This window comes from Heterodontus francisci, chromosome 5, assembly GCF_036365525.1.
Source record: "Heterodontus francisci isolate sHetFra1 chromosome 5, sHetFra1.hap1, whole genome shotgun sequence".
Classification (NCBI taxonomy): domain Eukaryota; kingdom Metazoa; phylum Chordata; class Chondrichthyes; order Heterodontiformes; family Heterodontidae; genus Heterodontus; species Heterodontus francisci.
In genome coordinates this window covers 159729453-159744552 of record NC_090375.1, presented here as the reverse complement: position 1 = coordinate 159744552, position 15100 = coordinate 159729453, and the positions used below count along the sequence as shown (strand labels likewise).

The 15100-nt window shown below is 44.0% G+C and overlaps 1 protein-coding gene across 4 annotated transcripts in view; it reads left to right on the top strand.

The window, feature by feature from the left end:
- The window catches only part of oxr1a (oxidation resistance 1a), a 761132-nt gene that overhangs the window by 525215 nt on the left and 220817 nt on the right, over positions 1 to 15100 (top strand). For all 4 annotated transcript variants that reach the window (XM_068032290.1, XM_068032288.1, XM_068032289.1 and 1 more), the window contains one exon: positions 13316 to 13500. In XM_068032290.1, coding sequence (XP_067888391.1) covers positions 13316 to 13500 — 185 coding nt within the window. The remainder of the gene's footprint in view (positions 1 to 13315; positions 13501 to 15100) is intronic.

The window sequence follows — 15100 nt, the reverse complement described above, 5'->3', positions numbered from 1 at the left end:
CACCACCGCCTCTTCACGATGGACGTCCAATCTCTCTGCACTTCCATCCCCCACCTGGACAATTTGAGGGCTCTCTGTGTCTTCCTTGAACAAAGGCCCAACCAGTCCCCATCCACCACCCTCCTCCGCCTGGCTGAACTTGTTCTCACATTTAACAACTTCTCCTTTGACTCCACTCACTTCCTTCAAGTAAAAGGTGTTGCTATGGGTACCCGCATGGGTTCTAGTTATGCCTGTCTTTTTGTGGGATATGTCGAACATTCTTTGTTCCGGACCTACTCAGGCCCCCTCCCCCATCTCTTTTTCCGGTACATTGGTGACTGTGTATCGGTGCCGTTTCCTGCTCCTGCCCGGAACTGGAAAACCTTATCAGCTTTGCTTCTAATTTCCACCCTTCTCCCACCTTTACATGGTCCATCTCCGACACTTCCCTCCCCTTCCTCGACTTCTCTGTCTCCATCTCTGGAGATAGGCTATCTACTAATATTATAAGCCCATCGACTCCCACAGTTACCTCGACTACACTTCACACCCTGCCTCCTGTAAGGACTCCATTCCATTCTCCCAGTTTCTCCGTCTCCAACGCATCTGCTCTGATGATGCTACCTTCCACGACAGTGCGTCTGATATGTGTTCCTTTTTCCTCAACCGAGGATTCCCCCTTACTGTGGTTGATAGGGCCCTCAACCGTGTCCAGCCCATTTCCTACACCTCTACCCTCATGCCTTCCCCTCCCTCCCAGAACCGTGACAGGGTTCCCCTTGTCCTCACTTTCCACCCCATGAGCCTCCATATCCAAAGGATCATCCTCCAACATTTCCGCCACCTCCAGCATGATGCCACTACCAAACGCATCTTCCCCTCCTTTCCCCTCTCAGCATTCCGAAGGGATCGTTCCCTCCTCGACACCCTGATCCACTCCTCCATTACCCCTACCACGTCGTCCCCTTCCCACTGCACCTTCCCCTGCAATCGCAGGAGGTGTAATACCTGCCCATTTACCACCTCTCTCCTCACTATCCAAGGACCCAAACATTCCTTTCAGGTGAAGCAGTGATTTACTTGTACTTCTTTCAATTTAGTATACTGTATTCGCTGCTCACAATGTGGTCTCCTCTATACTGTGGAGACCAAACGCAGATTGGGTGATCGCTTTGTGGAGCACTTCTGCTCAGTCCGAAAGCGTGAGCCCGAGCTTCCGGTTGCTGGCCATTTCAACACTACCCCTCCCCCCCCGCCCCCGCCCACTCTCTGACCCACATCTCTATCCTGGGATTACTGCACTGTTCAGTGAACATCAGCGCAAGCTCATTTACCGATTAGGCACGCTACAGCCTGCCGGACTGAACGTTGAGTTCAATAATTTCAGAGCTTGATGCGCCCCACGCACCACCCCCCCCCCCCCCTTTTTATTTTTAGTTATTTTTTCTTTCTTATTTTTTATGTGTTTCTTTTATTTTAGTTTGTTTCTACTGTGCCTACCCACCATCTACAAGGCACAAGTCAGGAGTGTGATAGAATACCCTCCACTTGCCTGGATGGGTGCAGCTCCAACAACACTCAAGAAGCTCGACACCATCCAGGACAAAGCAACCCGCTTGATTGGCACCCCATCTACAAACATTCACTCCCTCCACCACCGACGCACAGTGGCAGCAGTGTGTACCATCTACAAGATGCACTGCAGCAACGTACCAAAGCTACTCAGGCAAACTCGTGACCCCTACCACCTAGAAGGACAAGGGCAGCAAATGCATGGGAACACCACCACCTGCAAGTTCCCCTCCAGGCCACACACTGTTCTGACTGGGAATTGTATCGCCGTTCCTTCACTGTCGCTGGGTCAAAATCCTGGAACTCCCTTCCTAATAGTACTGTGGGTGTACCTACCTCACATGGACTGCAGCGGTTCAAGAAGGCAGCTCACCACCACCTTCTCAAGGGCAATTAGGGATGGGCAATAAATGCTGGCCTGACCAGTGACGCCCACATCCCATGAAACGAGTAAAAAAAAAATTACCTTTTTAAGGAGATTGTGTGTCTTTTGTCTACTATAACAGGGATCTTAGTCGTCTGATGGCAGTGCAGTGTTCAGAGTCTCACTTTTTCTGTTTTCTTGGTTTTTATCGTCAGATAGAAATCTATGGTATGCAGTTATCTAAACAGGCCGAGTTTCCTTTCCATTAACAACATCTTCAATGTTAAAAGTGACCAAGCTGACAAATGCAAAAGTTCTGTATCTTATAGTGGGTAACTACATAAACAAAATGGAGTTTTTGGCTCTGGTTCCATCATGGCCGTAGCTAGTACCTGCTGGAAGATAAAACACATGATCTGCTTTGACACAAAATGCTCAACAACATGTTTGTTTAAAAAAATACAAATGCATTTGTGGCAAATGGAGGTGATTGATGAATCCAATGATTACAGCAACATATGTTCTAGTTATATGGTGGCATAACATTATGGAGAAAGTTCTACTGAATCCTATCATTCTGAGGAAAGTACTATTTCCTAAGCTTCCCCAGTGACTCAGTTGTAAATGCCAAATTGGATGCCCACTGTCTGCTGAGTTAGCTACTCTGGCACTTCAATTTAGAATCAGAGAATGGTTAGAGCATTGAAGGAGGCCATTAGGTCCGTGCTGGCTCAGCTGGTCCCACTCATTGCCCTTTCCTCTTAGCCCTGCAAGTTTTATTCTCTTCAGGTGTTTATCCAATTCCCTTTTAAAATCCACGATTGAATGTGCCTTCACCACACTGCAAAGGCAGTGTATTCCAGGTCCTAACCACACAGCGTAAAAAAGGTTTTCCTCATGTTGCAGTTACTTTGCCAATCACCTTAAATCAGTGTCCTCTAGTTCTCAACCCTTGGAACAGTTTCTGCCTATCTACTTTGTCTTGACCCCTTATGGTTTTAGCATCTCTATCAAATCTCTTCTCAACCTTCTCTTCTATAAGGAGAAGAGTCCCAGCTTCTCCAATCCATCCAATTACTGAAGTCCCACATTCCCTGGAAACATTCTTGTAAATCTTTTGGAAGCCTTCACATCTTTCCTAAAGTGCAGTGCCCAGAATTGGACACACTTCTCCAGTTGAGGCTGAACCAGTGTTTTATGCCTCTGTTTATAAAGCCAGGACCCGGCATGCATTTTTAACCACTTTCTGAACATGCCTTGCCACCGACAGCGATTTGTGCACATATACCCCCAGGTCTTTGTCTCTGCACTCCCTTTAGAATTGTGCCCTTTATATTGCCTCTCCTTGTTCTTCCTACCAAAATGCATCATTTCACACATTTCTGCATAAATTTGATCTGCCAGGTGTCTGCCCATTCCACCAGCCTGTCTGTATCCTCTTGAAGTCTATCACTATCCTCCTCACAGTTCACAATACGTCCAAGTTTTACCATCTTCAAATTTGAAATTACGCCCTGTACTATTTGCCCAACTTGGCTTAGAAGGAGAAAAATAGAAGAGGCCATTGATTTCTGCTGGAAACATGTGAGGAGATATCCAGGATTGTCCTTGGCCAGGATGGTTGTGTTACGACCAGGTGAGAAAGGTATCTCAGGGTGTCTGTCAGCCTTCACCTGGTCTTACTGTAACAGGGTTTTAATTTTAAAACACTGTTTTTAACTCCCCCTTGGTGAATCCTTGTTCACCACCTTCCAATTATAAGGCAAAGAAACCCGCAGACACACACAGGTTTTCTTGGGTTTAAAGAGGAAAGATAGAAATTTATTAAAACATAAACTTAAAACTCTAATTCGGTTGACGCCTACGGATACACGCCATGTCCCACGCTAGCATGCATATGCGATACACACATGCGAATAGGGACAGAAAAGAGCAGAAGAAAAAATAAAGTGGAATGGTTTGAGGCAATATCTGAAGAGTTGTTGTTACAGTTCTTCGAGCTCACTGTAGAGTCCTTGATTGTAGGTAGATCTTGCTTTTCGTTGGGGCCCAGTATTCTTCTTAAACTTTGTTCACTGTTGGAGACTTTTCTTTCCTGGGTTTCATGTGTGTTCAGTGGATTCCAAAGCTGGGTGAGAAAGAGATGGGAGCAGGCAGGAGAGGCTCTTTTCAGTCCAGGAGGCAAGAGCTTTCTCCCCGTTCAAATACTGTCTCGACAATTTAAAACTCCCCAAGTTGGCCAGCAGGGTAGTCACGTGACTGGTATAACCATTTCTGGCTGTGTATTGGGTGGGTCAGGGGACTCCTTTGTTCCAAGCAGTGTCCGTTATTTTGCAAAAATATCCTTCCAGCCAGCGGCTGCATCAGGCCTTCTCTTCTTCCCAGCAACAATTTTAAATTTAATGTCATGTGGTGAAATTAATGTGCCTCATTCTTGGCAGGTGGGGGCCTGCATGACAGTTGCCACTCATTCTTTGGTTCACATATGAAGAAATACCATTCAGGGGAGGTACTAGAAGGTTCCAAGTGTCTTTATCTGTCCCTCAGCATGAGCTAATACTTTCAGGAGAGTTGGTGAGAATGAACAAAACAAAGTTCTTTTTCTTGAGTTTTGAAGTTTGAGGGATGATCTGACTGTCATCTTTAAGATGATAAAGGGATTTGGCAGGGTAGATAGAGAGAAACTATCTTCTCTGGTAGGGGAGTCCAGAGCTATGGGGCATAATCTTAAATTAGAGCCAGGCCATTTAATAGTAAAATGAGGAAGCACTTTTTCACACAAAGGATAATGGAAATCTGGATGTCTGCCCAAAGATGATTTGAATGCTGAGTCAGTTGTAATTTTGATAGATCTTTCTTGGGTAAGGTTGCCAAAGGACATGAAGCAAAGGTGGGTAAATGGAATGAAGTCTCGATCAGTCATGTTCTAATTGAATGATGGAAGAGACTGAAGGGATGAATGGTCTACCTCTATTCCTATGTTTTTAAAACTTATCCCAAGTAAAAGTAAAAGAAGACATGCCTTTTTGAACTTTACAGAAAGGTCACACATTGAGACAATCCCAGAGATTGATTATAAGGCAGAGTGCACTGCTTTCACCAGCTTTATGTTGAGATTTATCTTGTTTTACCACCTCCATGACACTACTTGTATGGAGAGAGGATATTTACTCATAGACTGTGACATTTCTGTTGCCATTATACATTATTATTAAAGTCCACCCCGAGCAGGGAGTTGTCAGAAGTAGATTTGACAGGCTAGATCTTGCTAACAGAGAATTCCTGAGTGTTGATTAAACACAAATTCTGCGTGTTTGCCTCACACTTTGTGCTCATTTGTGTTCCATTTGACGGATGGGATGCCTTGGTACTTTTGTTTGCTTTTTAATCCACTGTAAAATTTTCACTAACGCTCAGACTGAAGGTCTCCTGACTTATGTTCTTTCCGCCCTCTGCCCCCACATAGAAACATATAATGGTTACGACATAGATGGAGGCCATTAGGCCCGTCTTGTCCGTGACTGCTCTATGCAAGAGAAACTGGCCTCGTCTCACTCCCCTGCTCTTTCCCAGTAGCCCTACAATTTTTTTTTCTTCAGCTGCTTATCCGATTCTCTTTTGAAAGCCCCGATTATATCTGCCTTCACCACGCACTCAGGCAGTGTATTGCAGAACCTGAGCACGCGCTGCGTAAAAAAGTTTTTTCTCAAGTTGTCGTTGTTTCTTTTACCAATCACCTAACATCAGTGTCCTCTGGTTCTCAACCCTTCTGCCAATAGGAACAGTTTCTTTCTATCGACACCATCTAGACCCCTCCTGATTTTGAACACTTCTACCAAATCACCTCTCAAGCTTCACTTTTCTAAGGAAAACAGCCCCAGATTCTCCAATATAGCTACTTAACTGATGTCCCTCATCCCTGGAATCATTCTCCTAAATCTTTTCTGCATCGTCTCCAGTGCCTTCATATCCTTGCTAAAGTGTGGTGCTCAGAATTGGACACATTACACCAATTTAGGATGAACTGCAGTTTTATAAAGGTTCATCTTCCTTGCTTTTGTATTCTTTGCCTCCAGTCATAAAACCCACGATCCAGAATGCCTTTTTAACCGGTTTCTCAACCTGCCCTGCTACCTTCAACATTTGTACACATATGTGCCCAGGTCTCATTGTTCCTGCACCCTTTATTTTGCCTCTCCTCGTTCTTCCTACCAAAATGTACCACTTCATACTTCTCTGCATTATATTTTATCTGCCTCATGTCTGTCAATTCCACCAGCCTGCCTATATCCATCCTCTTGAAGTCTATCTCTATCCTCACAGTTAATAATCTTTCTAAGTTTTTTATTTAGAGATACAGCACTGAAACAGGCCCTTCGGCCCACCGAGTCTGTGCCGACCATTAACCACCCATTTATGCTAATCCTACATGAATCCCGTATTCCTACCACATCCCCACCTTCCCTCAATTCCCCTAACACCTACCTATACTAGGGGCAATTTACAATGACCAATTTACCTATCAACCTGCAAGTCTTTGGCTGTGGGAGGAAACTGGAGCACCTGGTGGAAACCCACGCGGTCACCGGGAGAACTTGCAAACTCTGCACAGGCAGTACCCAGAATCGAACCCTGGTCGCTGGAGCTGTGAGGCTGCGGTGCTAAGCACTGCTCACTGTACCGCCTGCAAATCTGCAAATTGTGTCATCTGCAAATTTTGAAATTTTTTGACATGCTAGCCTAAATGAAGGGTGTACTTGGAGGAAATAAAATTCACACCTTTTTTTAAAAGAAGTGGCACTTCAAATTTTTGTCACAGTACAGCATTGTATGTGACCTTGTAAGTTGTGTTAAGTACAAAATTATTACTGAAATAGGGGCCATGAAATGTATTCTGGAAAGTACATATGCGCCTTGGCTGTTGCTGGAAATTGTGAAGCTGATTTCTGATCAGACTGAGGTGATGAGGTTGTGTTTTACAGACATTGGAAATTCCCCATGTGATCAACTGTGCAATCTGGAGTTTGTTCACTGTCATAGAAGGCTTTCTGATAAAACTTGAAGGACTTGTATGACTTGGCCATAAAATGAGGATCTGGCTTGGATGCCACATTTTGGGAACTCTTCGAGGTGAGGGAGTTTCCCTGTTGGGAACAGAATTTGCCTCATTCTATGTTCGGGCCAGAGTTGGTACGAAGCATTCCCGAATCTGGTTTGGCATAGGTTACCTTGTTGGTATTGCAATCCGTTTCTTGAATCTCCACTGTAAATTTGATCGTGGGCCTGATTTTACTTGTTAACAATCTCTGCCTAGAAATTGGTGCGCTGTGTGGCCTCTAAAGTTAACTGGCGGACAGTAAGCACATGCACACTTTCAATGCCCCTTCACCTCACGCTGTCCCCAAGGCCCGTAATTGCCCACCTGAGGCCATCATTTACCTCTGTCCTCAAAATTCCTTCGCTTACCTGATTGGGATTCTCTCCGCAGCACTGTATCTATGGACATCAGGTTCCAGACCGGTTTCTGGGGCTTCTGTGACCCTCACCGTTCATGCGTTGGGTAACTTCATTTCATTTTGCAGGTTTTGGACAACCCAAATTTTTAGCACCATGTGTTTGTAATTGTAAACTATAAACTTTAAACTGAGCATTATGGGAAACTGAGAGTTCGTATTTTAATCTGTATTGGATTTCTGTGCAGTTTTTCTTCAATATAAATGTTGCCTGGCACAATAATTTCTGTTGATACATATTATTTCGAGAATCACAAAATGATACAGCACAGGAGGAGCCAATTTATTCAGTGGTCTGTACAGACACTTTGAAAGAGCTATCCAATTTGTCCCACTCACATGCCATTTCCTCATAGCCATGTGAAATTTTCCCCTCCTTATATTTATCCAATTCCCTTTTGAAAGTTATTATTGAATCTGCTTTCACCAACCTTTCAGGCAGTGCGTTCCAGATCATAATAACTCGCTGTGTAAAAAAGAAACTTCTTCATCACACCTCTGGTTCTTTTGTGAACTTCCTTAAATCTGTTCTCTGGTTACTGCCCCATCTGCCAGTGATAACAGTTTTTTTGTATTTATTCTATCGGAACTCTTCATAATTATGAACACGTCAATTAAATCTCCCCTTAACCTTCTCTGCCCTAAGGAGAGCAATCCCGGCTTCTCTAGCCTCTTCACATGTCTTCAGTTGTCCCTCATCTCTGGTACCTTTCTAATAAATCATCTCTGCACTGTCTCCAAGGCCATCATATCCTTCCTAAAGTTTGGTGCCCAAAATTGGACACAATACTCCAGCTGATGCCTAACCAGTGATTTATAAAGGTTTAGTATAGCCTCCTTGCTTTTGTACTGTATGTCTGTATTTATAAGGCCAAGGATCTTGTATACTTTTTTGACGGCCTTATCTATTTCTCCTGCCACCTTCAAAAACTTGTGTACATACACCCCCAGGTCCTTCTGTTCCTATAGTCCCTTTAAAATTGTACCACTTAGTTTATTTTTCCTTCCAAAATGTATCATTTCTCAGCATTAAATTTCATCTTCCCTCAGTCTGTCTAGTTCACCAGTCTAACCATGTCCTCCTGAAGTCTATTACTATCCTCCTCATGATATCCTCATTATTTACTACATTTCCAAGTTTCATATACATGAATTTACATATTTATTATACTTTTTTTGAATATGTTGTCCCCATTAAATGCAAAGTTTGGGGCGAAATCTTATGGACTTAGTTTTTGACAGTGTCGGGACCGTATCTGGGTTGGCAACTCGATTCTTCCAAATACTGGGCCTTCTGGATGAATTTTGCAGGAGCCAGTCAGTTAGGAGGGCGCCTCCGGGGTTGGCATCCAATTAGGTGCAGCAGGTTGTAAGATTTAATCCAGGGGTCACAGATTACACGATCAAGAAGTTACAAGTGGTTTAAAGTGATTTATTGAGAAGTGACAGAGGATTAGTTTAAATGCAACATATTCTCAGAATAAGTAGACATACATGGGGCGGCACAGTGGCGCAGTGGTTAGCACTGCAGCCTCACAGCTCCAGCGACCCGGGTTCAATTCTGGGTACTGCCTGTGTGGAGTTTGCAAGTTCTCCCTGTGTCTGCGTGGGTTTCCTCCGGGTGCTCCGGTTTCCTCCCACAAACCAAAAGACTTGCAGGTTGGTAGGTAAATTGGCCATTATAAATTGCCCCTAGTATAGGTAGGTGGTAGGGAAATATAGGGACAGGTGGGGATGTGGTAGGAATATGGGATTAGTGTAGGATTAGTATAAATGGGTGGTTGATGGTTGGCACAGACTCGGTGGGCCGAAGGGCCTGTTTCAGTGCTGTATCTCTAAACAACCCTTAACAGAGGAGGATGGTTTACGGATCGTGGATCAGGTGCCCGACAGAATGCGACGAGGTGGCTTGATCTCGGTAGCTCTTCCCCTTGTCCAATGTAATTTTTCCTTCCTGGGTGCCCTTTTATATACCTTATCTCTGGAGGCTGGTGGATATCTCCTGCCAATCAGTTCAGTTACATCTTCCCACTCAATTGTCCAATTGAACAAACAAAGAACAAGGAACAGTGCAGCACAGGAACAGGCCATTTGGCCCTCCAAGCCTGCGCCGATCTTGATGCCTGCCTAAACTAAAACCTTCTGCACTTCCAGGGCCCATATCCCTCTATTCCCTTCCTATTCATGTATTTGTCAAGATGTCTCTTAAACGTCGCTATCGTATCTGCTTCCACCACCTCCCCCAGCAGCAAGTTCCAGGCAATCACCACCCTCTGTGTAAAGAACTTGCCTCGCACATCCCCTCTAAACCTTGCCCCTCGCACCTTAAACCTATGTCCCCTAGTAACTGACTCTTCCACCCTGGGAAAAAGCTTCTGACTATCCACTCTGTCCATGCCGCTCATAACTTTGTAAACCTCTATCATGTCACCCCTCCACCTCCGTCGTTCCAGTGAAAACAATCCGAGTTTATCCAACCTCTCCTCGTAGCTAATGCTCTCCGACCAGGCAACATCCCGGTAAACCTCCTCTGTACCCTCTCCAAAGCCTCCACATCCTTCTGGTAGTGTGGCGACCAGAATTGCACGCAGTATTCTAAGTGTGGCCTAACTAAAGTTCTGTACAGCTGCAGCATGACTTGCCAATTTTTATACTCTGTGCCCCGACCGATGAAGGCAAGCATGCCGTATGCCTTCTTGACTACCTTATCCACCTGTGTTGCCACTTTCAGTGACCTGTGGACCTGTACGCCCAGATCTCTCTGCCTGTCAATACTCCTAAGGGTTCTGCCGTTTACTGTATACCTCCCACCTGCATTAGACCTTCTAAAATGCATTACCTCACATTTGTCCGGATTAAACTCCATCGGCCATTTCTCCGCCCAAGTCTCCAACCGATCTATATCCTGCTGTATCCTCTGACAATCCTCATCATTATCCGCAACTCCACCAACCTTTGTGTCGTCCGCAAACTTACTAATCAGACCAGCTACATTTTCCTCCAAATCATTTATATATACTACAAAGAGCAAAGGTCCCAGCACTGATCCCTGCGGAACACCACTATTCACATCCCTCCATTCAGAATAACACCCTTCCACTGTTACCCTCTGTCTTCTTTGACCGAGCCAGAGGATAGGTACCCAAAGTAGACCCCTCCCATTCCAGTCCCTTGGCAGTGAGGTCATCTGATTGCATACCTCTTGAATGGACTTCTTGCTATCTTCTTCCAGATTGTTTTAGATATATGCGGACATGAATTCCCATCTCATCAGGTCCAGGAATGCCCACATAAAGATCTGTGCCGAGAGCTATGTCCTTGGCAGCGATAACAGGCCTGTGCAGTCTTGTGTCTCTGTCAGCTCTGGCAGCCTGCTATAGAATCTTTCTTAATAAGAGAGAAAGAGAGCTATTTCTATAATGTTCAATTAATTTCTTAAGAGTTTATGAGGTCATTAGACAGACCTTTCTTACAGGGTGGGTGAAGAAGACAGAAGCCCAAGTGAAGACTGATGATTTAAAGGGGCAGAACTGTGTATTGTGGATACTAAATCTGAAGAAGCAAAAAGAGGAGTAAGGTGGATGTCAGAAGGGGAAGGGCAGCCCCACGAATCATGGAGGTGATGGTGGGAGCTGTGAGGGGAAGGAGGCAGGTGCTCTTTCCAGAGGATGGCAGGAGAATGCCAGCCAGCCTGCCTCAGAGTGTGGAACCTTTTTTGGTACTGCAATGATGGAGGATTGAGCCATCAAAGCTTTCCCATTGTGCATTTGCCTTTCTTACCTTGCCGTGTTGCCATCATGGCGTGTGACCCTGTTGGGAAGAATCATTGCATCTATAAAATTGCTCTTCATTGGCTTTTTAATTACTTTATTTGGCTGCATGTTTCACCCACGGGGGTTCCGAATCGCACTCTCAACCAACCCCTTGGAAATCCGAAGAGAGCCAGGAAGACTCTGGGTTACTTGTCCGACATCTTTTTCTGCTACTTTCCCAGCGTGGCTAACACTGATACTGCCTTCTACTGCCTGGTAAAACTTTACCCCTGGTCTCAGAGGATCATTAATTCCTACAGTACCCAATGTGAGCTTTTCTATTTCCCTCATCGGCAGCCTTATCCCTTCTTGAGTAATATTATCCACTTAATGTTAATTTGTCATATTATGGATACTGTTGCTCTATGGATTCAAAACTCTTAACACTGTTGATGTAACTGTCATTGTGAGTAGTGTCATGCTAGGCCCCCACCTGCCAAGAATGAGGTGCATTAATTTTGTCATGAACATTGATTTTAAACTGTTACTGGAGTGAGGGGAGGACTTGTTGAACAGAATGGCCGTGGCTGAAAGGGACATGTGCATATTGGCAGACGGTGTTGGGAAGGACAAAGCAGCCATTCTTTGACATTCAACCCACAATGGACTTTTGATCATCAGACATTGAAGGTGGGGGAACTCGCATTCCAGGTTGACTGCTAAGATGGCCAATTACACAAACGGACATGGTCAAACTAGCTAGTCACATGACTAACCTGCTAGGCAACCTGTGTTTTTTGAATTCGTACAAACAGTATGGGCAGAAAGTCTGTTTGCTCCTGGACTGAGAAGATATCTCTCCTGTCTGCTCCCACCTCCCATCTCTGAGAAAAAAGTTTCCTACAGCGATCAAGATTTAAGAAGAATACTGGGCCTCAACAAAAAGCAAGATCTACCTACAATCAAGGACTCCACAGTGAGCTCAAAGAACCGTAACAACAACTCTTCAGATAGTGCCTCAAACTTTCTACTTTATTTCTTCTGCTCTGTTCTGTCTCTATCTGCATGCATATATCGCGTATGCATGCTCGAGTGGACGTGCCGTGTATCCATAGGCATCAACCAAATTAGAGTTTAAGTTTAATAAATTTTAACATTTCTTCTTTAAACCTAAGAAAGCTTGTTTGTGCTGGTTTCTTTGCCTTATAATTGGAAAGCGGGGAACAAGGATTCACCAAGGGGGAGCTAAAAACACAAGTGTGTTTAAAATTAGACCCTGTTACAGTAAGACCAGATGAAGGCTGAAAGGGAACCCTAGACCTCTTTCTCACCTGTTCATAACAATGAGTAACATGGTAGATGCTTTAGAATATCACATTCTGTTATAGAAGCTTCATATCTGATAGCTGCATGATTTGCATCATTAGACTGTGAACCTGATTTTCACCTGTTTTAATAAACTTATTAAAAACCTCCTATTTGAGGTTTCTGCTCATCACATTCCCCAGCAAAGTAGTTACAAGAGGCCTGCTCCCAGCCTTCGACCTATGCTACTCCTGATAAATCTGTTAGTTTAGCGTTACTTCCATGTATATGGTGATTTACTGCACTGAAATGTCTCAAAACACCTCATACAATGACAAATTACTTTTGGACTGTAGTGACTATGTAGGGAAATTCAGCAACCGTTCTGCAACAACAACATCCCACATATAACAATGAGATGAATGACCAGTATTTTTGTTGTTGTACTAGTTGAGAGAGAAATGTTGGCTAGGACACTGTCTGCTCCTATGTGAATACTATGATCTTTGAACTGTTGATCGAACTTCGGTTTGTAAATCTCATGCAAAGAATGCAACCTCCAATAAAATAGCAGTTTCAGTAATACATTGGAGTGGCAGCCTACGTTATGTACTCGGGTTACGTCACAACTTCCTAATCCAGAGATGAAAGTGCTACAAACTCGGGCAACTTAACATTTCAGTGAGGTGTATAAAGGCATCTCCGGTGACTCGCTATTAACTAATAAACAGAAATAATGCAGGAAAAGAGCCTTTCTTATTTACAGTAGCACAAAAAGACAGTACAACCTAAGAGGTTTAAACAGATATGTTTCTTTTTCATTACAGGGAGCAGTCAGTGGTGTACTTCTAGTGACTCCCAACAACATTATGTTTGATCCTCACAAGAATGATCCTTTAATAATAGAACGTGGCTGCGAGGAATATGGCATCATGTGTCCCATGGAGGAGGTCCTTTCAGCAGCCATGCACAGTGACATTTTGGACAGTAAAATCAAAGAATCTTTGCCTCCGTAAGACCCAACGTTTACTATCTGTTAAGTTATTTAATGCAACAATACGCAGCTCCATTTATAGTGAACCATGACATATTGGTATTCATGGGGATGGCGACTAATTAAAATCCCCAATTCTTTACCAATAGCTCTTCTATCCAACTGCAATAAATGGAATGGCTGATTAGCGTTTCTGTTTATTATTTGCAGTCACTGACTGAAATACCTGAAAGTTTGCTTTTTTTGGAAGCCCCACTTTTGGTCAAAATGTATTCTGTGATTAATTTTTGTAAGATGGTACCTTGATCTCCAGAGTTGTTAATTGGCTGGGGCCTGAATTCCATATTTATAATGAGAAGTGAGGTACTCAGATCCAAGTTATTGAGAGTTGAACATCGTTACAAAATAATAACAAGCTTCATTTAAGGAAGTTGGAATTACGAAAGCTGATTTATTATTCCTTTTATGCTTTACCATATTTAGGTTTCTTTTATAGGAATATAGAAAATAGGAGCAGGAGTAGGCCATTCAATATGATCAAGGCTGATCGTCCAAACTCAATACCCTGTTCCCGCTTTTTCTCCGTATCACTTGATGCCATCAGCCCTAAGAACTATATCTAACTCTTTCTTGAATATATTTAATGATTTGGCCTCAACTGCTTTCTGTGGCAGAGAATTCTACAGGTTCACCACTCTCTGGGTGAAGAAATCCTTGCTCATCTCAGTCCTAAATGGCTTACCCCTTATCCTTAGACTGTGACCCCCTGGTCCTGGATGCCCCCGCCATCAGGAACATCCTCCCTGCATCTAGTCTATCCAGTCCTGTTAGAATTTTCTAGGTTTCTATGAGATCCCCTCTCCTTCTAAACTGTAGCGAATGCAAGCCTAATCGACCCAATCTCTCTTCATACGTCAGTCCTACCATCCCAGGAATCAGTCTGGTGAACCTTCGCTGCACTCCCTCCATAGCAAGAACATCTTTCCTCAGATAAAGGGACCAAAACTGTACCCAATACTCTAGATGTGGTCTCACCAAGGCTTTGTATAATTGCAGCAAGACATCCTTGCTCCTGTACGCGAATCATCTTGCTATGAAAACCAACATACCATTTGCCTTCTTAACTGCCTGCTGCACCTGCATGCTTACTTTCAGCGACTGGTGCACAAGGACTCCCAGGTCTCACTGCACCTCCCCCTTTCCCAATCTATCGTTGTTCAGATAATCTGCCTTTCTGCTTTTGCCACCAAAGTGGATGACCTCACATTTATCCACATTATACTGCATCTGCCATGTATTTGCCCACTCACTCAACCTGTCCAAATCACAATGGAGCTTCTCTGCATCCTTCTCACAGCTCACACTCCCACCCAGCTTTGTGTCATCTGCAAACTTGGATATATTACATTTAATTCCCTCATCTATATCATTAATATATATTATGAATAGCTGGGGTCCTCGCACTGATCACTGCGGTACCCCACTAGTCACTGCCTGCCACTCGGAAAAAGACCCGTTTATTCCTACTCTTTGCTTCCTGTCTGCCAACCAGTTCTCTATCCATGTCAGTACCTTACCCCCAATCCCATGTGTTTTAATTTTGCATGCTAATTTCTTA